General features: G+C 38.1%; 1 protein-coding gene across 1 annotated transcript in view; it reads left to right on the top strand.

Annotated features, from left to right (window-relative positions):
• The first annotated feature begins 250 nt into the window (after window positions 1-250).
• Window positions 251-26,637, top strand: part of ophn1 (oligophrenin 1) — a 213,061-nt gene continuing 186,674 nt past the window's right edge. The window contains exon 1 of the mRNA XM_028815498.2: window positions 251-720. Coding sequence (XP_028671331.1) covers window positions 567-720 — 154 coding nt within the window. The 5' untranslated portion in view covers window positions 251-566. The remainder of the gene's footprint in view (window positions 721-26,637) is intronic.

Here is a 26,637-nt window from a genome sequence, read left to right as displayed (position 1 = left end):
ACATACACGAATGTGTCAACCTAAAATGTATGTTTTTAGGATCTGAGAGGAAAAAAAACTGAAAAAACAGCAATGAAAAATGATCCATTGTCTGTGATGATCTTGGTTTCGGTCGCTTAGATCTGGAATTCCTTCTCTGTTTTGTAGACGTGAATGGTTTTCATCTCGGCTTTTCCATGTCCATAAAAATCCGTTCTGTGTCTTTAAGAAGAAGGCAGTACATCGGTTATGGAAAGGAGGAGCAGGGCCTGCTCATCTCCTAGCTGGATGGTTGGGGCTTCTGGGAGTTCTACCCGCACACCTCCCTGCCTGCCCGCCCACCCTTGCGGCGCGCCTATCTGTCCCGGCCGGGGCAGGACTAGGAAGCTGTTGTCCGATCGTTGTCTTTGTGTGCGAACGCTTACGAGTGAGAATATTGCGGTTGGGCGGCACGTGCATATTTCCATAATGTGCGAAGCAGGCTTCCATCCCGGCCGACAAAACGTGTAAGGGGAGATGTGATCATTCAGCGACTCTTCTGAAGAGACCTTAGCAGCGAGTCGTTTTGGAACCAGAGACAAGAGAACATGGGACACCCCCCTTTGGAGTTCAGCGACTGCTCGGCGGACAGTCCTGGTTTCAGGGAGAGACTAAAGTGCTACGAGCAGGAGCTGGAGAGGACCAGTCGCTTCCTGAAGGATGTCATCAAGGACGGTAACAATGTGATCAGCGCAATCAAGAGTAAGTGAACTAAGCGCGCTGATGTCCTAATTCAATAGATACTACTATAAAGAAAGAACGGCGTGCCAGGGCGATGCCAAGGTGGGCGTCTGAATTGTGTTGTGTCTCTCGGTGCGTGAATTTGCATTCTTGGTGAATATATCTGTGCCCCAGTCCAGCCAGAATGAACGGGAGTGTTAAGTGTCGGGTACGAATGCTGTCGTGGTTGGCACATACAATTTCCTGGGTACGATGCGATTTGTGTGGACACGAGTGTTTGGGTCTTGTCAGAGTTGATGTGTACACTCCTTGTGTTTCGCGTGTATTTGTTTATGCGGTTGCTATCAAAGTGGATGCTCAAGTGCCTTGCGGATACCTTTAAATAGATGCGTGTATGCCTAGATGCAAGATGGGAAATGGAGTTTGAGAATTACCTTGGGAAGTTTTGATGGTGATAAATATATTAATACTGTAGTTGTTGGGATATAATTCAGATGCGTGAGATGAATTTTTCGTTTATGTGGTTAAAAGCGTGTGTGTGTTGCTGAAGATTGTAATTTTCTTTTACAGAATGCCAGTTTGCATGTTTTCAGTTTGCTCATAAAGAAGTCATTCTTCCTTATGTTTTCAGTTTCATAGTGTATATTGTGCAGGGTTAGATTAGGGCTGTGTTGATGTTCATCGATAAAAGAAGAAAAAAAAAGTTAATTCAGTGATTGAAAAAGAAAAAGCTTTTAAGTGAAGCATTTCAGTTACAGGATTTTAAAAATTGCTATATACCTGTACTGTAATTCTTGTTTACAAGAGTATGCTGTTGAATTGGATGTTTACATTTTTGAAAAATGAGGATCCCATGGTTACATACAAATTTTGTTTTTGATGTACATGGATATGCAGTGTACATGGTTCACACTGTGGCATCCCTGTGCGACCATGAACAGATGCCAGACTGGAATGACAATCCCAGTCTGTTTGGAGATTTGCTTCTTTAGAATGTGTTCACAGCCTCCAGAACATGTTTATTATCTGCACAGGTTTATTTCTCTGGCAACCTATGAAGTAAGAAGTTTAAATATGTAATGTGACAAAGCGGAACATTTGCTCGCTACAAAATGCTCTTTTAATTTGATATAAGGACATACTTTATATTTTCCACAAATTATAAAAAACCGTGCTAAATATGAGATTTATGACTGTTTACTTTAGAATACAAAATAAGGTTGTTACTGTTAAATGAAATGACTTATTATTGTGATTGTGCTTGATACACTTCTCATTATTTACAGCTGCATCACAAGCTTGGGAGAGCAAAATCTATAAAAGTACAACATATCACACAGACATTCCCACATTATTAAGCCAAAGTAGAATAATAAATGAAATTGGTAGCCTGGGGAAGCATCAATGTCTCCAGTAAGCAGGCAGCGACAAAGTAGGTTGATCACTGTCAGTTTACACTGTTTGTTCTGGTCTTGCATTTGGACGGCTTGAACTGATGTTAGGAAGCTAATTGGGTTTACTGCACTAGCTTTTTCTTACAATCCACCCCTAAACCAGCATTGTTATTTTGAAATACAAAAAAGAGCTAGGAATGTACATTATTTTACCAAGCATGTTATGTCATGTCAGCATATCGGAGAATGGCAAGCCACAAAAGACAACTTGCAAATGTGACACATAAGGACGAGAAGTAGCCTTCAGCTGAGGAAGTGGTTAAGCTCTTTGGACTGACAAAGTACATGCTGCCTGGGATGCAGCATACAATTAGTTGGATTGTCATTGTATTTTTTTATTTCTTGGGGTGTGAGTGGTTGCAGGTTTCAGTTTTTACCTTTTCATAGATAGATAGGTAGAAATGTATTTGTTCCCAGGAGGAAATTTAACTTTTGTACAGTTCATATAGCATTAATGGGTCATGACTGATTGTTTTTGTCTGTAATTTTCACTAGATGTGTAAGGTTAAATTTGTTGATACTGTGTTGAAATTCAGTATAGATGTGTAATTATGGCTATGAAAGAACTGTATTTAGTTTGATGTATTGCTTATAAACCTCTAATTATTTGCAGATCCGACAGATCTTCTTCAACTGTGAGGCCATTCAGATCAGATATAGTATATATTTATTTGATCCTTTGGAAAACTGATGTTACTCTGAGAGAGCTGTATCCAGTTTTCATTCTCAGAATAGTATGTAGCTGTTGGAGGAAGTTGTTTCCATTGCTGTCACAAATTTTGACCAGTTATGTGGTAGTGCTCAGTAGAATTATTTCAGAATTTCCTGTGGTGTGTGTCCATTCTGTGTAGATATTTAACAGTCTTTGTCACTGAGATGTTTGTATCCATTCTGTGATAAACAAAATCTAAATGTGAAGTCTGATATGATATGAGTTCTACAGTGTATCAAATATGTCCAATATCACAATAAATATGAAATGCCCTACATTGTGACACAATTTATAAGCAAGAATATAATTCTTACAGTTGTGAGAGAACAATATTCAGTTTTGAGTAATTTTGTATAAATTAGATAGTTATATACGACTATACTGTACTTCCTTAGAAGGCTGGCGTCCTTCAACATCTGCAATAAGATGCTGCAGATGTTCTGTCAGACGGTTGTGCCGAGTGCCTTCTTCTACGCGGTGGTGTGCTGGGGAGGCAGCATAAAGAAGAAGGACTCCTCACACCTGGACAAACTGGTGAGGAAGGCAAGCGCTATTGTAGGCATGGAGCTGGACGGTTTGACATCTGTGGCAGAGCGACGGGCGCTGAGCAGGCTCCTGTCAATCATGGAGAATCTAGTGCATCCACTAAACAGTATCATCTCCAGAAAGAGGAGCAGCCTCAGCGACAGACTGCTGTCAATGTCTTGCTCCACTGACAGACTGAGGAGATCGTTCCTCCCCCACACTATGCGACTCTTCAATTCCACCTGGGGGAGTAAACGTTAACATTATTCAAAGTTACTGTCTGTTATACCTGCATTTTTATCACTTTTTAATTTAATATTGTTTCCTTATCAGTGCTGCTGCTGGAGTATGTGAATTTCCCCTTGGGGATTAATAAAGTATCTATCTATCTATCTATCTATCTATCTATCTATCTATCTATCTATCTATCTATCTATCTATCTATCTATCTATCTATCATATTAGAGGTCTTCTCACAAAATGAAGCTAAAGAATCATTTTATTTTAACTTTGCTACAGTATATTATGAGGACTTTGATTCATTATATGTAACAGCAGCATAGTTGGCAAACACAAGTTAAAATATAGGCTGTAAGGATGGGAATAATCTGTTATGATAAATATGCATATATGAATAAATTGTATCAAAAATCCACATTAAATTTTTTTTTGTAAAAGTAATTTTTTGCAAAATCATTAGCTTTTGCTTATTGTCTGGTAAGTTATAAGAAAATATGTCACCATGTGGATATTATACATACAATTGTACTTGCTGTAAAACACTAATAGAGGAAAACTCTGTGAGTTTTCAGGGCATACTGGACCATATTTTGTTTGAGTATTTATGCTGGCTTTTGGGGTAGACCAAATGATATTGCATCATACTGTTCAGAATCAATAATTCGTCATTGGAAAAAGCATTTTGATCTGGATAAAATACTACTGGTGGAATTTGAGCAGGGTCTTATTTTGTCGTGTCAAAATAACCGTTAAGTTAAATCTGATTATATTTTTCTTAATCTTTAGAGGTGATGGAGTTTCATTTAATATGCTGTAATTCGGGCAGACAGGCAGTGTGGTGTAGAGGTTAAGGCTTTGGACTTCAAACTCTGAGGTTGTGGTTTGAAATTATTCTGCTGACACTGTGTGACCATGAGAAAGTCACTTCTCCTTTTCAGGGCTCCAACTGGAAAAACAAAAGAAATATAAACCATTGCCTCTCTTAAATGTTGTAAGTGGATAAATGTATAAGCCAAGTAATTATATTATTATTATTATTATATAATTCTTAGTAGATACAGTATGTGTTCATTTTCCAATCTGTGAAAGCTTCATCTAACCACTCCTACCTCTATTGTCAAATCTGCTTCATCCATTTTAGGGTTGCCAGGAGAGAATCTGATCCTGATAACACAGGATGTAAGGCAGGAACAAACCCTAGACAAAGTACCACGATCTTTATCTGTATATTATAATTTTCAGTATATTTGTTAATTTTAAAGTGTAACAGAACTTTGTCCACTGGGTCATACTTCTTGTTAGATGCATAGTAAGATACAGGTGTGAGGGTTTTTTTCAAAGTTATGATAATTCTCAGTAAATAATTACTAAAGAACAGGTGTGGCCAAGCGTCATGAAGAACAAATCAATTAAAAAGACAATTACATACAATATGTGCCAACAGCCAGCTATGAGTGTGTAATAGTTTGTCAGCTGTGGATTTAGGCATGGTTGACATATAGTATCACAAGGCTAGAGAGAGTTTTAATAAGTGTTTAATTGTGTTGCCCTACAGGAGGAATCAATAATATGAATGAACATTATAGGCAGTGTGACTTTGAGGGTCTGTAATTAGACTGCATTTTCAGTTTTTTTGTTACTGAAATTTGTGAACTACTGTACTTTAAATGTATCATTTGTAAATTCATTTTCTTTAAAAAAAGTCTGCAAAATAAATATTTGTAATCTTTGCTATGTATAATTATATTTAATAGGCAGTCTGTTGAGTCCTAAAGGAAACTACACTTTTAAAAATAACGGCACCAGAGAGGTTCTTCAGAGTGGCACAATAGCAGAACCATTTTTGGTTCCCTAAAGACCCATTCACAAGAAGGTTCCAGAAAGAATCTTTATTAATTTATATTTGCAAGGATCTAGACATTACCATGGATAGATGGTAACAGATTTGTGAAATGTCAGTTGGTCATAACTTTAAAGGAACTCTTCCTGCACGCAAAAATACAAACTAGTTTAACATTTCCTTAATGTGTTAGTGGCCTAATAGGTAGCCCACCATACATTAGAGATTTCAGTTTTTTTTTTTTTTCATATTAGGACATTTTTCAAAGCAGAAAAAACAACTTCAAATGTAAAGAATCCTTCCCGGAATGAAATGGTGCTTTGTCAAGCAATGGTTCTACAAGGACCCACACAACCAGGGAAAGACACATAAAATGCCATTAAAGAACAGGTATTTTTAAGAGTGTACATCAAAGCAAAAATAAAGGACAGGATTATAGAGTCATTATTGTCATATGTACATAGTTGTACTTGTGCTGTTCAGTATTTAACATGTCACCGCTATTCAGTGCCATGATTAATGATTATACCGTAAGTACCTTACAGATCATAGGAATCTTGAAGGAACTAGAAAGGTTGAAATCTTTTAAAGTAGATGAAATATTGGGACTAGTTAGCTACTAGGTGATCAAATGAGCTGATGGACTGAATGGTCTCCTTTTGCTAATCTCCTTTTGTCTGTCAAGCTACTTATGTTATGTCCTCCCACAGCTAATTATAGGCTTTTGTGAAATATGGCACCTTTGACACATTTCCTTCATACACACTTTAAATTTTTTATCCATTATACAGTATTTGGAATTGTTCTCTGCGCCATCATTTTTTAATATTCATTAGTCTTTCCTTCCTATACAAGTACAGGCCCTGATGAGAAATGAAAGGAGCCCATAATTAACGTGAACAATTTTCCAGGAGGCACTGAACAGGATGTACTATGGAGAAACCAGACTGTTAGGTTCTGAAGAACTAAAAGGATTCAGAGTATTTTTCTGCATCCAAACTGTGTTTCCTGTGCTCCTGCTGTGTATGTCCTGGTGTGTCTACTTGTCCTCAAAGAGGCACTTCATCTTGAGTTTTATTTGAACAAAATGATTAGGTCTGTTATTGTTGCTTTTGCTTTGAGTAAATAGGAAACACTGAGGCTGCCAGATGGAAAGCAGTGTGACAGTATCTTACTCCATAACAGGAAAATAGTATGGAAACTTCACATGTAATCCAAGGCAGGATGACAGTGCGGGCTGACATATAGCTCTTATCCGTAACTTGACTGCTGTTATTGGGTAAGCTGCTTTGCAGGCTAGCAATAAAAATGTGAATGAGTGTTGCTCTGTTCCTCACTTGTGCATATTAGAGGTAACATATGAAGCTATATCAAATCAAGGTAATTAACATAGTGCTAAACAACACTCATCAACAGTTGAATGTGCATAAATCTTTCCCTAATCAGGGAATTCAGGGTATATCTTGTTTTATAATACGCTACCGTGACTGGCTGGCTGTCTGTCCAGGATTTGAAATCACCTGTAGCTCGCAAACCGTTTGTCTTATTGACCTGAAATTTGGTACACATATACTACGTGACCTCTACTGTCCGCTTTCGGGGTGATGATTTTTATTACTCTTTTTATTTTAATTTTATTTTATTGTAGAATCAACTCTTGGCAGCGCAGCAGTGCGGCCGTGCGGTGCATGCATACAGGTACCATTCTCATCCCTATCACCTTTGCCGTCACTTTCTCTACCTCATCATATCTTAAATCATTCTTGAGGCAGATTGAAGACAAGTGCCAGCTTAAGTGAAAAATGAAAGAAAATGTACTAAGTAATTGCAACACAATAACTGACTTAATCAGTTTTAATGCAAACAGATGCCGATGAAAGAAGAGAAAAAGCGGGCCGCTAGGGTGAAGAAAAGAAGAGCTGCTTGGGAAGCAGCAAGTGCATCAACGTCTGTGTAAATGAATGGTAAATGTACAGAGAAAGAGAATGAAAACTATAAGTTAAGTGTATTCACTGCATGTTATTGTGCAGTGCTCCATTACGTGTGTGGTACTCTATACTTATTGATTGCTTCTACTTTGTTCCCCATATTTTATACTCCATCAGACCTTTGATTGCATTGTTTAGATAATTTATCCACTAACTCCATGATCTTACTTAGATGCATTACCATCTGACTCCATGCTATACCTGACACATCCCCTGGGTTATTTTTCTATCCGTCTCCTTTGAGATCATACAGTATTTTTGAGCATCAGATGCCAGAAGTATGATTAGATTCCCTCTTCCTGCACTCAGGTAGGTGCACATTACCTTTTATATTTTGGAACAAAGCAAGAACTATAAAAAAAGGCAGAGAATATGAATAACAACAAACTAAATAACTCTTATTTATGTAAGAATAATTGGAGGGTCATTTTTAGACACATAGAAGGCCAGAAATTTCATTCCAGTGCAGGGTCCAGTTACCTCTTGTCTTCTGTTCTGTCTGGTGGTCAAGTATGTTTTGGACATTAAAAGGAAATAAATGTGAAGTTCAGAAAAATAAATGAAGTGTGATGTGAAATGTGTTCCTATGAATCCTAACATACAAATAGCATAAGCATGCCTGCCATGCAAGCAGTGTCACATCTCATGGGAATTTAAAAAATCTCAATTTTAGCTGCATCTCCTTCTGAAATCATATTTTCTTTAATTTTAACTGCATTAACTCACACCTTCACATAGACAGCTATGACAAACAACATTAGGTTGGCCTAAAGTGTGTTGATTCAAGAAATGCTGTTCGTTATAATCTGATTTATTCATCATAATCGTAGGACACTTTTCCCTCACCATCTCAAGAAGAACCAATGGGACCACCCTGCAAGAGAGGCTCTCTTATATTCTTGAAAAGGTTGAAATTACCACATGCAGTATACAATGAAAGTTTCAGAGTTTAGTTTGAAGAAGAATTAATCCTAGGTTGGAACAGTTTTATTTTTAGTATCTTACCTCCAGCTGTTTACAAAATACATCCCTGATCTTATATCCCCTTATTTTTCTTGTCTCTTTCTCTCTTTCTTCCTATGAGAGTGAATGGTCATAAGTTCATAGGGTCAATATTGTCGCACATACAGAGTACAGTGAAATTCTTACTTGCATGTGGTAATCAAAATGCAACACTTCACCACTCTTCGGTTGTCTCCTTAGTACTCATGAATCCAGAAAGAAATATACTTCTATGTCAAACTAAAATCATGCAATAAAGCTGTCTTACTCGGTGAACTGGGGTGCAAGGATATGCATATATAGAAAACAGTATTAAAATGCTCACACTCCATGTGACTTGTGAAGAATTTCATGTTATGTTTAAAACCATATTAAAGATTTGGTCATGTAATTCTTGCAAGTGTTCACAATGGCTATGAAAAGTAAATTATTGAATTTGCTTGTAAATGAAACATTAGATCCAGCTTTAAATAAATCCTAGCACTTAGTACTGGAGTCTTAAGTACACGATGGAATTTTAAGTCCTGATTTTTCTTTTCTAGTGCACTAGTAGTGTGAACATACTACTGTGTGTGACTTTTACAGCAGTTAGCTTGTGATACTGTTGAAGAACCTGAGAACTAAACTACTGAAATCGCATTACATTCAGATTATTAGGATTTAATATCTTAAAAATCTAGCACTATACTAATAAATGGAGCAAAGCTATGAAAATAAAAGGGAACTCCTTAGTGGTAATTGAGTAAACTGAAAGTCCATATATTTTTCAGATTATTTAAAGATGTCCCCAGAAATGCAGAGGATTGTGTTTTAGTACCCATGAAAAGCTTAAGGTCATTGGACTTTCAGAAGAATGGAATAACCTCGCAAAGACTGACATAAGATATCATTGTTAACCTTGAGGCCCAGAAAGCGAAACCTTAATGTAAGCATGAGTATTATAAGTTCTGACATTTTTCAGATAAAAAGACAGAACTTTCGAAGTAAGATTATATTCACTAATCACAGTGGCAAAGACTGGTAGCATATTACAAGTTAAGAATTCACTGTACTTGCATTATTTAACAATAATCCACCTTAATAAAAGGACAAATGTGTGTGTGTATCTTTGTGTCTATTTGTTTGCTAGGTCTCTGTTATATGCCATTAGGTATGTGATTCAAACATGCAGTAATAATGTTTGTGATGTGCCAACTGTTGGAATGAACTATGCAGTGCATTTTATTACTACGTGCATTACAAAGTACATTTCAATAGATGCTGCACTGCAAATGTTAATGCTGAATACACTGAGGTGTACATTGATTTCTTAGATCTCAGCCTGTCCTAGACGGGTAGCACCGCTAGTGACCATATACACCTATCAAAACTGAAACTGCCCAGAGTTACAGATTTAAGGATTTAGTTATTAGAATCCCGATGGTCCTGATGGACCTGATGAACTCCTGATGGTCTTAAAATATGTGGTTTAAGACATGCCGCTCCGTATGTCAAGGACCGAGTTGCAGAATCTCCTAGACCTTTGAGGCCTGGAAATTGTAAACATTTAGATCTTATTGATGTCAAAGATTGTAATTTATTTTTATCTTTCTATATAGTACCTTTGTCCAAAAGTGCTTATTAATGTATGATATCATTGTAAGGTGCCTGTGAGGTAATGGATTGATGACCAAGTTCTCATATTTAACAAGGATTTAGTTATGATGCCATGTTGCATTTAAGAGTTTTTGGATTTTTCAGGAATCTTGAGGACTGAATTAATTAGCCACCATAAGGGCTGATGTTCATTGTTCATCTCTGAATTTTCTGTAAGAGAAGAATAAACCTGCTAGGAGCTCTTTAGAATGTTGAGGACAGAGGTTTGAGACATACATTTTCAGACCTTAAGGACTAAATTTAAATATCCTATAGATCTTGGGGTTTGTAAATTTTAGCAACAACAACAAACAACAAAAATGTATTTATATAGCACATAAAAAAATAGCCACTGCTGCCCAAAGTGCTGTACAATCAGAAATAAAATAAATAAAACTAATTACATAAAAATTGGTCACATAGAATTTGAAATACATGAAAATAAAGGAAAATAGAATAAATTAAAACAGCAATAGCAAGATAACAATAAGAGAAAAAATTACTCACACCATTGATTCAAAAGCCAGGGTGAAGAAGTCTTCAGTAATGACTAAAATGTGACTAAAGAGGGGGCCATTCTGATATACCCCAGTAAACTATTCCACAGAGAGGGAGCAGCTGCCGAAAAAGCCCAGTCACCTCTCCGTTTATACCTTGATCTATGGATGACTAGGAGCAACTGGCTACATGACCTAAATGCCCTCTTTGGGGTGTAAATTTTTAAAAGATCCAAGAGGTAAGAAGGTGTCAATCTATTTAGACATCCTAATAGAAAATGAACACTGATAGTTCAGTGCCTTAATGATGTAGTCTGAGATCCTGAAGTCTGATATCCCAAAAGATTTGAGCTATGATCGTCTGATTGAGTTTCAGAATCCTATCTAGTGAGACGTCAAGCAAGATGACACCTTTTATTGGCTAACTAAAAAGATTACAATATGCAAGCTTTCGAGGCAACTCGGGCCCCTTCTTCAAGCAGGATGTAATCAATTTGAAGCTTTCATATTGTAATCTTTTTAGTTAGCCAAAAATTGGTGTAATTTTGCTTGACTTCTCACTACATTTCACAATATCTAACGTGTTGCAACACTCTAGTACTACAGAACCCTAACTACTAACGACTGGAGTTTCATGAGTAAGAAAGATGGAAAATTAAGGCTGCTGTCTTCATATTTACCAATTCAGAGCAAAGTTCTGTAAACCTTTGCATGGACTGCAAAATGAATAAATGAAGATACCGAGTGTGATTTGAGTGGTTAACTTATGGGATTGGAAACATAGCCAAAAGAAACAAGTGAAAGGGCAAAAGTTTCAAAGTGAATAGTTAAGAAAGTTGTCCTTTCATACAAGCTTGACCGGGGTAAAAAAAAAAATGCAATGAGGCAGAATATAGATTGCAGCTGAGTGCTAGCTGATGGTCAATATTGACAAAGTGCTGCTATACAGTGGAATATTTTTGAGTGAATTTATGTATCTCTAATTTAAAAAAAATAGAAAATAATTTTCCCATTATAGTATTGGAACTCTGGTTGAGACATGCTAGTAGTGTCGCAAAGGCTACTATGCAAGAGTGTTTGTTAAGCAGAGATATGTTTGTCAGTGATCCAAGATAACATTTTTATATTATACTAGCTGTGTTTCCTAGCTTTGCCTGAGAACTTTTCTAAGTCAGTGGGGCTTAGTTTTAGTGCGGTTGGTTAATCAGATGTATTGGAAGTACTATGCAACTAGGTATTTTCTGAAGCAGCACACTAACTGATGGAATTTGTTTGCATAAGTTTAGAGAATAGAGGAATGGGTGGAGAGGTAACATATTTTAAATATCTTTCATACTGGATTAGTTGTGCAAAACTGAGTGCACTCACAGCCACAGCACCTCGCAAGCACTTGCTAAACATGTCGTCTTTGAGCTTCACCCAACTTTGTTCCTTTACTTTGTGTCTGCAGATGGCCTCCATTTGCAAAACTTTCTCTATGCAGTTGCTATTAGTGCTGTGGTAAAATTGGAGACATGATATGTTAGAATGTCCGACTCGCTAGAACATTATTAACAATAAATATCAAGAAGTATAAAACACGTTAGCTAATTTTGTTTTTTCCACAGCTTCACCAAATTTCAATCAAATCCGACAAGGCATTTTTGAGATTTTTTGAGTATTTAGTTTTTCTATTGTCACCCCTAGATATTAATATATTGTCCTTTTTAGAGAATAGCTAAACAGGAAATAGCGTTTTTGTTGATGATTGAGTGAGTGAGTAAGTAAGTAAGTGAGTGAGTCAGTCAGTCAATTTTGCATTAGATAGATAGATAGATAGATAGATAGATAGATAGATATTATATACAGTTAGGTCCATAAATATGTGGACAGAGACAACTTTTTTCTAATTTTGGTTCTGTACATTACCACAATGAATTTTAAATGAAACATCTCAGATGCAGTTGAATTGCAGACTTTCAGCTTTAATTCAGTGGGGTGAACAAAACAATTACATAAAAATGTGAGGCAACTAAAGCATTTTTGTAACACAATCCCTTCATTTCAGGGGCTCAAAAGTAATTGGACAATTGACTCAAAGGCTATTTCATGGGCAGGTGTGGGCAAGTCCGTCGTTATGTCATTATCAATTAAGCAGATAAAAAGCCTGGAGTTGATTTGAGGTGTGGTGCTTGCATGTGGAAGATTTTGCTGTGAACAGACAACATGCGGTCAAAGGAGCTCTCCATGCAGGTGAAAGAAGCCATCCTTAAGCTGCAAAAACAGAAAAAACCCATCCGAGAAATTGCTACAATATTACGTGTGACAAAATCTACAGTTTGGTACATCCTGAGAAAAAAAGCAAGCACTGGTGAACTCAGCAACGCAAAAGGACCTGGACGTCCATGGAAGACAACAGTGGTGGATGATCGCAGAATCATTTCCATGGTGAAGAGAAACCCCTTCACAACAGCCAACCAAGTGAACAACACTCTCCAGGGGGTAGGCATATCGATATCCAAGTCTACCGTAAAGAGAAGTCTGCATGAAAGTAAATACAGAGGGTGCACTGCAAAGTGCAAGCCACTCATAAGCCTCAAGAATAGAAAGGCTAGATTGGACTTTGCTAAAGAACATCTAAAAAAAGCCAGCACAGTTCTGGAAAAACATTCTTTGGACAGATGAAACCAAGATCAACCTCTACCAGAATGATGGCAAGAAAAAAGTATGGAGAAGACGTGGAACAGCTCATTATCCAAAGCATACCACATCATCTGTAAAACATGGTGGAGGCAGTGTGATGGCTTGGGCGTGCATGGCTGCCAATGGCACTGGGACACTAGTGTTTATTGCTGATGTGACACAGGACAGAAGCAGCCAAATGAATTCTGAGGTGTTCAGAGACATACTGTCTGCTCAAATCCAGCTAAATGCAGTCAAACTGATTCATGATACAGATGGACAATAACCCAAAACATATAGCCAAAGCAAACCAGGAGTTTATTAAAGCAAAGAAGTGGAAAATTCTTGAATGGCCAAGTCAGTCACCTGATCTTAACCCAATTGAGCATGCATTTCACTTGTTGAAGACTAAACTTCAGACAGAAAGGCCCACAAACAAACAGCAACTGAAAGCCGCTGCAGTAAAGGCCTGGCAGAGGATTTAAAAGGAGGAAACCCAGCATCTGGTGATGTCCATGAGTCCAAGACTTCAGGCTGTCATTGCCAGCAAAGGGTTTTCAACCAAGTATTAGAAATGAACATTTTATTTCCAGTTATTTAATTTGTCCAATTACTTTGGAGCCCCTGAAATGAAGGGATTGTGTTCAAAAAATGCTTTAGTTGCCTCACATTTTTATGCAATCGTTTTGTTCACCCCACTGAATTAAAGCTGAAAGTCTGCACTTCAACTGCATCTAAGTGGTTTAATTTAAAATTCATTGTGGTAATGTACAGAACCAAAATTAGAAAAAAGTTGTCTCTGTCCAAATATTTATGGACCTAACTGTATATACTAGACATTAAGCCCATTACAATAACAGGCGCTAGAACAGTAGTGCATAAACATTAGTATGAACAGTCTATATTAAATGGCAAGGGACCTTGACCTCATTCTGTTTTTGCAAGAAGCCTAAAGTAAAATAATAATAAGAATAAAATAGAAACGTATATGACAATGCAGTAAGTATAATTAATATTACATTTATCATCTCCTCTGTGGCTGTTGATTGATGTGTTGTGTCTGTTTGAAGATCTCCTATCCTGCCTCTTTATTTTAGCTTGTTGTGGCGTCTCTCCAGCAAGTACTGTGCAGTTCCCCAGCAAGTATTTTAATCTGTGCTGGCATGCAGCTGATTATTGTATGTGTGGCGTCTCCCCAGCAATGGATTTTATGTGCGTGAAAATAAATTTACTTTTAAAAGTCATCCTATTGTAATATCATGAAAATTCATATATTTAGGAAAACCCCTTCAACGACTGACACTTTACACTTTACCGGGTCAAGCTTCTTAATCGCAAATCTGACATCCTCAGAGTGAACACTTGCACAACAACAAACACTAATCCCACCTCTTTGGGGAAGCTGGTCTCCGCATCTCAGTACCCGATTGGATTTTTCTTGCCTTATGTTTTAGGTGTTACCTCATTTACCTAAATCCGATGGATCGGCCGCGCGATATTTTAGAGGTCCCGCCCTCTCTGTCTTGTGTGACGCATCAGGCAGCCTTTGAAGCATCTGCTAGAGGCTGGTGACTCTTCCACTCATTCCGCCCTTCCCTGTACTTCCGCCTTGTGCATAATATGCCTTTAATTTTCTGTCACAACAGTGGGCAATCGGCAGAGTCTTCCCAGGAACTGATGTAATGTGTGGCGTGCAGCTGATAATCATGGCTGTAGCGTCTCTCCAGCAAGTACTGTGCAGTTCCCCAGCAAGTATTTTAATCTGTACTGGCGTGCAGTTGATTATTGTATGTGTGGCGTCCCCCCAGCAACGGATTTTATGTGTGCGGCCGCGAGTACCCAATCAGCACTCTCCCCAGCAATGATGTCCTTTATTAAAGAGTGCCCCGCGCATGCACACTTCACCAGAAGACACACACACACGGACACATGGACGCACACAGGGATTTTATTAAAGAGGATATATAGATTAATTGATTTATGATGAACGTAGTACTGCTCAATTAGTAAAGTGAAATTTTTGTCTAGCTGTGTGGAAACGGGGGATATAACCAGAAGATGTGGCCATAGAGTTTGTGTGTTTCAGAGTGGTTAAGGTGATAGCAGTATGGCAGCTGGGGGAGTACACCATCAAGAAAATGAACAGCTGAATCCCTGGGTAGCTGTTGCAGAGAACTTAGCTCTCAGGCAGGCAGGAAATGATGGGCAGATTTTTGGCATCAGTTTGCTGCGTTAGTATACATTTGTTTTCTACAGTTTGGGCACATTTATCCAATATAGACATTGTCTGTCTATTAACTCTGTTCCTTTGATAATGGAAAAAATTGTTCAAATAGCTTAGTCCATGTTTTTCTTTTTCTGATAGGCTCAATAATGTAGGTGTTGTGGGAGAATTCATATTTTTTTCTTAGAATAGGATTAAATTCATTGTCTGTTATCTTGTGGGATAAAAAAGCAGGACCCATTACCTTGCAACTGGTAGTGCAGTCTGACTGAATCCTGGCTAACAAGCACATAAACATACTTAATCCATTTTTTAATTTTTTTTTTCTTGTGGAGACTGCTTTGTCCAGCATTTGCATTTTATGAGATTTTGGTTGTATAATTTTATACTTCTAGCTGTGCAACCCATTCAAGAAGGGTTGAAATATAAGTAATGAATGTAGACCTCAGTGTTAACCTTTGCAATGCACCATCTATTGGAATGTATTTTGCAATGCATATAGTAATAAAATGCATTACATTTGTCATTCCAACAGTAAATGCATTACTACAAATGTTTGTGATGTGCCATCTGTTGAAATGGCAGAGACATAGCAACCGGAGAGACACACAGATGCATGGACGCACAGACACTTGTCTTTTATTACTGAAACTTTTATTAAGATGGATAACCTGATTTCTGTCCATCTGGCAGATACTCTATGTTGTATGTGTTGTATGTGTTTACGATGCAGTGTGTACATCTGGTTGCTGTGTTTTTATTCATGCCATTTGGTACAGGATACTTAAAAATAAAGCTAACGTTTGTGATGCGTCTTGGTACAGGATTCTTAAAATACTGCTGATGTTTATGGTGCACCATCTGTTGTAATGACAGAGGCATAGCAATCGGTCAGACATACAGATACATGTTCTTATATTAAGGTTAATGATACCCTGCCTTCCCCATTTCCCAATCGATATGACATAATTATATTACAACTGATAATAATTACGTAAAGGACAAATTTGGCTCTGTAACTTAGGCAATAGCGCAGTAATATTCCTGGAGATCTCAGACAAAATAGAGACTAAAGCAGCATTAGCCTTTCATGATTCAACCCTCGCTTTAGTGAAATGGACAACATGTAGCCAGAATAATTTCTTTCTTGACACTGCTTATTCTGGTGTGGCATAGTCTTGTCTGTTGTTGTGGACATTGTAATAATATTGAATTAGGCTGATTGTCTGTGCAACCCGCCTCTGTCCCTAATGCAATGACCTGGTCTTAAGCTTTAAAGTAATGGCAAAGTAACATCAAAACACCAGCACATCATCTAGCTGGGTTACAGGGAGGATCATGCGAGCGGAGATCATTTAGCAGAATCTTGTTCAATGCTTGACATGGTGTTCAGTAAGTTGACTTGACCAAAGCTGGGCATTGATAGGTCAAATGCAGAATAACAAAAGATTTGTTCTTCAGTAATGGGTTCTGTATTGGTTACTGGACAGAAGAAAAAAAATGTGATGGTAATTTTTTTCACCTCTTTTAGTTCTTGGACCCTAGTTCAGTTCTTGGCTATAATGTCTTTTGTGTGGAATTTGTATTTCTTCCATGTGTTTTCTAGGTTTCTTTTAGGTAATCCAATTAATTTCTTGTAGAAATACTGTGAAGCTGACTGGGGGTTCACATCTGGCTATGCTGAATGAGCATGCTCCGTGATGGATTGATGTGCTGCCAGGGCTTAGTTCTTTCCTTGGCACAACACTGGTGATATAGGCTCTTGAATACTAAAACTACAAATGGGTACAGAAAACAAATATACATAAAGGTACCTAAACTAATTATAGCGAAGTTACTAACTCACTGTGTTCCTACATGATATGTTGGTCTTGGTCATAATTGTGGAATCTGGGGTCACTTTGGAGAGAAGTAAAATTGGAATGAGAAGGAATTTTACAGATTTCCATATTGTGAGCTTAGTGGGATGATGGGGAGCAGAGGGTGCTTAGAACCCCCACTAGCAAAGACAAAATTATAGTGTCTAACCATGGGGCTGCCTTTTTCCATGGATCACCGGGTAGCGACTTTCCATCTACATCTTTTCCTCTCATTCCCCATCCCTCCCCCTTCTTTGTGCCTCACACAAAATTGAAGGGCTGTGTTGTGGACAAGGGAGTGTATTGTGAGAAGAGTGAAGAGGCCCATCTGAACAGCTTTAGATGCTGCTGCTGTGCTGACTGTACATTGCATCTAATTTAAGTTAGTCTGAGAAATGGAGATGAAGGGGTTAATATCTGAGGACTCTGTGCTAGTAGTGCTAAAATGGTTAGGAGTTTGTGAGCGTTGATGGCAGTGAATGTGTGTGTAGTAAATCAGTAGCTAATTGGGTTTTCTTTCTTCCAAATGCAGAGTGAAACTCATTAGAGGGGGCATATTAGCAAACATACCATATCATGAAGGTATTTGACTTAAAAATCTAATCGCAGGGTTACAGGTGTGGCCTTGGCACAGCATAGTAACACATTATATTCAGCAGCTGTTTGCACATACATTAATGCCAGTCATCTTACTTCCAGTTTTGCCTGTCCTGTTGGCTTGGTGGGGGAGTAACATTGCTTGGAATTTTCTGTACAGTGAATGGTGGCTGGCAACAGTGCCAGCTGAATTCCTTGTCTTTGCCTAGAGATTTAGGAAGGAACTGAGAAACACATTGTGTGCGCATTGATATCTTTTGCTACAGCAGCCGGAGTGGCATCTGGCGCAGAAATGTGTTCTACAACCCCATCTCTTAGGCTCTGATGTTACCTGTGTAGTCCTTCCTATGATTGGTCTTACCCTTATATTCAACATTTGATCAAATATTGTTATCCAGACCTATTCAACCTTTATGTGTTAATCAACTTTTTCAGTCTTTCCAATCTAAGCTTTGGCAGTGACACAACATGGAAATGGCTCCTGTTCATTTTGTGAATGAAGCCCTCATAAATGCTTGTTATCTCTCTGTGCTGCCTTTCCTTGACTTCTGTGCTTTTGATGCAAATCTACCTTGAAGAATCTGGTGAGTTATACTGGACTTAACTAGAATCGTCTCCTGCTACATGTGTCACCTTATTTCTGGCTTTAGGCATATGTCTCTTCTGTTTTAGTTTGGCTTGTAACATGAAGTGCACATCAAGTTTCTGTAGTTGTTTCACTGTCTACATTACATTGGTTTTATTGGGCCAACTTAAATTGCCAATATGACCTCATTTACATTGAAAAATACGCCAGCATGCACATTAATTTTGAATGAACTTGCCACTTGCATCAATGATATCAGCATGTGGATAAATAAAGGCACTAGCAAAGGTCATAAAGCTTGCCTTCATCACTTTAAATTCAGAATCCTTGAAAATTGTTCTGGCATCCTTAGTGGCTACCATTAGCCAAAATTCTGAGTTGCAAGTCTGAGCTATGGTCAATATTTTATTCTACGTTTTGCATAATTTGCTAAAGTTTGTCACACGAAATAATTGATTTCTTGATCATGCTGTCATTCCCTCTCTTTTTTATTAATTCAGTTGTCTCTTCAGTGGTGACTACACAAAGTGTTAACAAAATGCCAGAGTCCTGAATCAGAGCAAATGCAGTGATCATGTTACATCTCTGTAGGCCGAATATACTGGCTTCATGTCAGAGAGAAAGAATCCTCCATTAAATACTGCAAGTAGCATACAACGATTTCGTCACCTTCACCCCACAATATCTGTCTGTGCTGTTTAGGTCAGAACAACTAAAATCTTCACAGTTTCAAAACATCACGAGATAATTCTTGGTTGTTGTTCCTTTATTTATTTTTTAAGGCTTTCATAATATATTGTACTTAAAGCATTTCAAATAAAGGCTAAAGATCAGTCTCTCCTCTCCTGCTGTCTAGAAATTTTCTTCCTGCATTTAATGTCAGAACTGAATTAAACTGACAGTTTAATGTACTAAAACTTCTCTAATTTCTGTTGATTGCTTTGTTTCATTGTGTATTGTTCTCTGTTTTTTATATCTGATCCATTCCAGTTTTCTCTTACAGTCTGCACAGCAGTTTTATTTCTACGTAATAACATACAGTATTTTGTTTTGACATGATTTTCTGTTTGATACTATACTATAGTCATGTTTACCTGTTAATAAATATTCTGAGTGGAAAAAAAAAATTTGATTAGAAAGGGAATTCAAAATAGCAAAGCTACTTAATGGTTTTCTGTACCATAAAGCACAAATTCAGCTGTACCAGATTTTCAAACCAAGAAATTTAGCTAGGCCAGAAATTTTCAGCGGCCGGTAAGCAGCAGTAAATAACACATTTTAAACCAGCATAAATGAATGTATTGAAAAACAAGTAATGTTTATTCATTGTTTCCCTTTTAAATTTGGTCTCATCTGACACAGGCACATCAAAAAGCAATAACAGAACAGAATCTGAGGTAGTAGCAATACTTTTTTCCACTTTTGAATTAAATATTTTGCTCACATCTTTCTCAGGCATATCTTAAAGTGCACAATTCAAAATAGTGCACAGTATTAGCAATAACATTTGTTTACCTTTTGAAATAAAATAAATACTTTTTTATTTATAACGCCAAGGCGTTATTCTCAGCACATTTGCCCTGTGTTTGCCGTTGTTCTCCTAATTATTTACTGACAATTTGGCCAGTTTAGGAGAACTTTTCTCTCCAGCACCCCATAATGCTTTGTAAGGCCAGCACGACATCTTCCAGAGCTATAACAGCCAACATGGAATGGGACTGCCCCCTGAGTATATAATGCTGATCATTTGCATTTGCACAGACTCTGCTGGTCTTAGTTACTGGTAGAACAGATAAGTAAATAATGCAGATTCTTAAAATTAAATAAAATTGTATTTTTATGAAGCATGTACAGCATAAAGAATGAGTTAACTCTGTTTGTCTCCAAATGTGCAGGTTGATCTTCGAGTTCCACATCAGTATAAGAGAAGGAGGCACGTTCCTTATCCTCTTTAATAAAATCCCTGTGTGTGTCCATGTGTGTGTGTCTTCTGGTGAAGTGCGCATGCGCGGGGCACGGTGCGATGCGCGATATTACTGTCAGAGAAAGTTAGAGGCGTTTTACGGAAATACAAACCAGTATTACTGCGAGAGGAAATTAAAGGTACACAATACAGTGACTCGTATTACAGCCACATACAAGCCAGTATTACTGTCAGGGGAGATTAAAGGTATATTACCGATGCACACGCCTGTATTACCGCCAGAGAAAATTAAAGGTATATTACGGACGTACAAGCCAGCGGACGTACAAGACAGTATTACTGTCACAGAAAATTAAAGACACACAATACATGGCGACTGTTCCTACTAATGTTTATGCACTACTGTTCTAGCACCTGTTATTGTAACGGGCTAAATGACTAGTGCATGTATAATTGACCACATGGAGAATGAAATCAAACTGACGGCAACCACCACAAAACGCATGATATTGTATGAAATTATAATAATAACGAAAGATTTATTCCTATTTACAAGATGTTTCTATCTTTTTGATAGAAAAAAAAGTGCAAAACATCAGCACAGAGCATTGGAGAGCATTTAGAGCAACTTCAAAAAACCGAATGAACTAGTGGCTTCAATCATGACATGCCACCTTGAATTTTCTGCCTTTAAAAGACCTATGTATTTTTTCTGTCTTTTGACTACCATTTCAGCATTTCCATTTTGTTTTAATAAAAAATATGATTGTGCATCTCTGACTGCGTTCTTTCTCCTTTGATCTCTCAGAAGCATGGTAGTGCAGTGCACACAGCTCAGGTCACCTTTTTAGCTACAATAATCAGTCCAGTATAGTTGGCAGACATTTACCTAGGCCTCAGGGACACTCTGAAGATGATTACACCATTATGATCAGTCAAACCTAGTTTAGTTTGTCCTTCCTTGTTGATTTCAGTGCATTTCGCTGAGTTTGGCAATACTTGCGAACACTTTTGAGGCGAAGCAAACACCGTGGAGTTCGCTCATCACTAGTCATATAAGACCCAGGCACATCAAAAAAGTGCATTTAACAGAATGAAAAAGAACTATCAATGCTATCAAAACTATTAGTCCACAAGCCCATAACAAGTGATAACAGTAACTAACACATATGAATAAAACATCTCCTGCACACTGTGGGAACATACAGTAGGTTCATTTTAAATCATCACATGTGTGATTAGCAGTGCTGTTTTTTGTAAACAAACAGGTGGTGGTATGCATACGTTGTGTTTGGATCAAGTTTGATGTACTGTGAAGGTATATAGAGGCCAAGAGTCCTTGTGCTACAGGTTTTGTTTATTTGGTGAAAATACATAACATTTAAAATTTGAAATTGACAAATCATCTCCTTACTGTGAGGCAGCAGCACCTCCATTATGCCACTTAAAAAGGTATACTGTGCTGCATAATATTATTGTGCTTCGTATTTTAAAATTACAGACACAGAATTTCCGAAACTGCAGGATAATAATGAGCCGTACATTCTACAAAAACGTTATGTAATCCCGCAAAGCAACCAATGCTAAATTTGATTGAGTTTTAAAGAAAATTCCAAACATTTTCTTCCAAACGTTTTCATCAAATGCGGTCTTTCTAATTTGTTCTCTGTTTGAAGTGTCAATGGCTGATCGTTGTCCTTGTAACGCAGGATTGAAGCATTTGAGTGGAGGGCCAACAATCAAATTAAGAGGTGCAGAGACAGTGCTTGTCAGTAACGAGGCTCTCATTGGATTAAAAATTAGATTAATTTGTGAAAACCCACATTTACACTTATTTGATGAACCTGGAATACAACTAAAATCAGTACACAATTGATTATAGAATCATTTAATATGTAGTCAATATCATGACAAGCTGTTGTAGTCGAGTTGCGTATCATCACAAAAAAAAAACCTCTATCATAGACTATCACTACCACTTTTAGACACACAACAACACACTGCATTTTGGGTTTGGTTGAATGTTGCTAGGCAACACAGAGCATTACATTTATGGTCTGTACTACTGTAGGAATTTATGTAAAAATTTCTGAAGGGTCTCAAAATGTGTCTTTCTTACTTTTTTTCTGTGTTTCTAGTGGGACCTCAGGCTAAGCCACTTGGGATCTAATTACTAGCGCGGAGAATTGCACGCGAACTGAAGTGACTTTAGCTACAGGTGGAAGTTTTAGTCCCATTTTACTTTATGGTGCCAAGTAGAGTTGTGTTGTGGTGCAGCAGTCTCCAGCAAAAGTGCTGTGAAGAAGCTGTCTGTTGTTACTGTTCTGCCTTTGTACAGTCTGATAGCGGTCATGGGGCATTGTATTTTTCATTGTCGGTACAACAAATAGTTCTGAGCAGGCATCAGCCACAGCGTTGCTAGTATGAAAAGAATGAAGATAAACACCATCAACTCAGAGATGGAGAGGCAAGTTCATTGTACCACGTGAATGTCACTGACAGAATAAAACTGAATGATAAAGAAACAAGTGCTAACTTTTACAAGTAGCCAAAATGTACACCGGGTGTGTCAAACCAAATGTATGTTTATGTTATATTATAGTAATAATAATAGCAGCTAACTACCCAAATCGAGGACACCCAGACTCGAACCTGCAATTTTTTGGTTATAAGACAGCAGTTCTTACCTCTGCACCATCCAAGAAGACCTATCGACTATCTGTCAATGACATTTGAGCTTGAGTTTTTAACTCATTGACAGCAACATGTAAAATGAATGATTTTATTTTCTTTGGCTATATTCTTGAATAAAAGTGAACATGTTTATTTGATATTTGGACTAAAGTCTTCACACATTATACACTTCATGTCATTATTACTATAACATGGAAAACGTTTTTGTTTTAGTTATGTGTTCAGCATTTTTTGCCTCGCATTTCCTGTCATCCTATATTTACTCAGATTGTTGTAGACACGGAACACACATGAAATGTATGTATTCCAAATAACAATATATTATTTACCCTATTCAACTCCAGGCACCTCACACCACGATAAAGAGACTTGAGCTGAGAGAACTTCAGCTGCGTCTGTGGGGGATGGGATAGCAGGCTGCTTGCTGCTTGTGATGATTGAGACATTTGCAAAACAAAGATGCTGATGGAGAGGTACAAAGGAAATTAAGGTGCTTAAAGGTGCTTTCATTAGATAGCCACAATTCAGCTAGCTCTATGGCACTCTTAGTATTGGTCCTGAATTTTACTTTCACACTGTCCCAGTTAAATGGGTGTCTGGTGGAACTTATGTGTGTAAATACACGACAACCCATTACAACCTCCCCCTCCATCCCCACCCTTCACCATCTATATATTCCTTTTGATTACTGTATGTCTAATCATTTTCCTCTGATGATGACAACTGGCAGGTTGTTGAAAGCTTAGGAATAAAAAAACTATTTTAAGATACGTGACTCATTTTCTCTCTTTGTGGATCTCTAGCTACATATATATATACGAGTGGGGGCTCAAAATTAGCGAGGATTTTTTTTTAAATCATATATTTCTTAGAACATTTACAAAATTTAATCACCCTCAAAATACTCTCCCTGAGAGGCAATATACTTGTCCCACCTCTTTTTCCATTTTTCAAAACTGTCTGAAACTCTTGCGAAGTGATAGCTTTCAGTGCCTCTGTCATTTACTTCTTGACCACCTCTACATCCTGAAAATGTTTTCCTTTAAAGTCCCTCTTCATTCTAGGGAATAAGAAAATATTGCAGAGTGCAAGGTCTGGGGAGTAGAGGGAGTGGGAAACCATCGTCATCCCATTTTTCACGAGAAACTGCTATACACTCAATGCTGTGTGGATGGGAGCATTGTCGTGATGCAGAAGCCACTCACCTGATTGCCACAATTCGGGTTGTTTTCTCCACACTGCATCAAACAATCGTTTGAGCACTTCAAGGACGCTGCTTGGCCAAATGATGCAGAGGGCAGTCTAGTACACGCACCTAGCGACAAACGTCGGAAACAACACCTCTCCAGCCTCCAGAAAAAAATTCTTCATTGGGTACCCCCTCGTGTGTGTGTGTATATATTGTGGCAAGCGGCTGGGGGTGGTACCCAGCTGGGATGCCCAGAAGGACCGGAGGAGGGATTACGCCTCCTCCAGACCGGGGGGGACGACCGCCCTGGTGGCTTTGGTGTCCACAGGAACTGAGCTTGGAAGCTCAACCCTATAGGGGCCCATAGTCACCGCCAGGTGGCGCCCCGATGCCTGGAAAGCCCTGGTTCTCAGCTCTTCTGCCACACCCGGTAGTGCTGGGGGAAGATGACCAGGGAAACCTGGAGTGCTTCCGGGTGCGCAGCCGGTACTTCCGCCACACTGGGGAGTGCCGGCGGAAGATTATTGGGAGGCACCTGGAGCACATCCAGGTGATTATAAAAGGTGCCGCCTCCCTCCGTTCGATGGCTTGAGTCGGGAGAGGAGAAGGACGGAGCTCGGGAGGAGTGGAAAGGAGGCGGCCTGAAGAGAGGCATCATTTTAGAAAGGCCTGAACTTTGGGAGAGTTTTGGGGTTGTGTGCACCTTGTAAATAGTATATAGTGTAAATAAACGTGTGTGTGGTGCTTAAAACCATGTCTACCTGTCTGTGTCTGGGCCATACTCCACAATATACACACATAAACAGATATATATATATATATATATATATATATATATATAAATATATATATATATATATATATTGATTAGCACCTTTATGATAATTATCTCCTTATGTGTCTAGTCACACTGGCAACTGTCAAAAAACATTTAAATGTTGAAATGATAAATAAGCTGTGACCAGAAGAAGCTCTAGGCAACTATTGGCCTATATGGAATCTAGTAGTGGTACAGGTGAATCTCAAGTAATAAATAAAAAAAATTCTATTCTCCTAAACTGGGTGGTGTGGGTTGAGAAAGCCTTCACTGGGCGGTTGAATTCCCGGGCGGTTGAATTCTGATGTTCACTAAAAGGAGGCATTCACAGAATGTTCACATAGAGGGAAAGGATTGACACATAACAATAGCCCAAGGCTAGTTACCAAGGCAAATATGTTTTTTAATGCAATGAACCTGGTAGTTAGTCATCATGGCAAAAAAGCCAGGTGAAAAAACACTAAACCAGATAAAAGCAGGAGAAAGTCTCAAGTTGATTTAAGATGCCATTTTCAAATGGGAGGGGTGCCTAAGACCTATTAATTCTTTTTTTACATTCTCTCCTTCAAGTAACAAAGTAACAGTGATGCCTCACCTGAGGCGTGTCTGTAGATGAATGAGGAGAGAAGAATGTGACTATCCCAGCAATGCCTGTTTGCTTTTCTCTCAGAGTAGAGTTCACTCACAGAAACAGAAATGCTCTTCTCACCTGGACAAAAATACTTCCTTCATGTGATTAATTATGTATGAAAAATGAGAGCATTGTGCAACAACAACAACAACATTTATTTATATAGCACATTTCATACAAAAAGTAGCTCAAAGTGCTTTACATAATGAAGAAAAGAACAATAAAAGACAAAATAAGAAATTAAAATAAGACAACATTAGTTAACATAGAAAAAGAGTAAGGTCCGATGGCCAGGGGGGACAGAAAAAACAAAAAAAAAAAAAACTCCAGACGGCTGGAGAAAAAAATAAAATCTGCAGGGGTTCCAGGCCATGAGAGTCCCAGTCCCCTCTGGGCATTCTACCTAACATAAATGAAATAGTCCTCTTTGTAGTTAGGGTTCTCACGGAAGGACTTGATGATGATGGTCATGCAGACTTCTGGCTTTTAATCCATCACTGTTGGAACATCACTGTGCTTTGAGTAGATGGTGGTGGCGCAAGCCACCACCAAAAGGACACCGGAAAAGGAAACAGAAGAGAGAGTAGGGGTTAGTACAGATTTTAGAGCCACCATGAATAGTTATTATAATGAATTGGATATACAGAGTATCAGGATTAAATTACAGTGAAGTTATGAGAAGGCCATGTTAAAATAATGTGTTTTCAGCAGTTTTTTAAAGTGTTCCACTGTATTAGCCTGGTGAATTCCTACTGGCAGGCTATTCCAGATTTTAGGTGCATAACAGCAGAAGGCCGCCTCACCACTTCTTTTAAGTTTTGCTCTTGGAATTCTAAGGAGACATTCATTTGAAGATCTGAGGT

This window comes from Erpetoichthys calabaricus, chromosome 12, assembly GCF_900747795.2.
Source record: "Erpetoichthys calabaricus chromosome 12, fErpCal1.3, whole genome shotgun sequence".
NCBI classification, from domain to species: Eukaryota; Metazoa; Chordata; class Cladistia; order Polypteriformes; family Polypteridae; genus Erpetoichthys; species Erpetoichthys calabaricus.
This window is presented reverse-complemented; position numbering and strand designations above follow the sequence as displayed.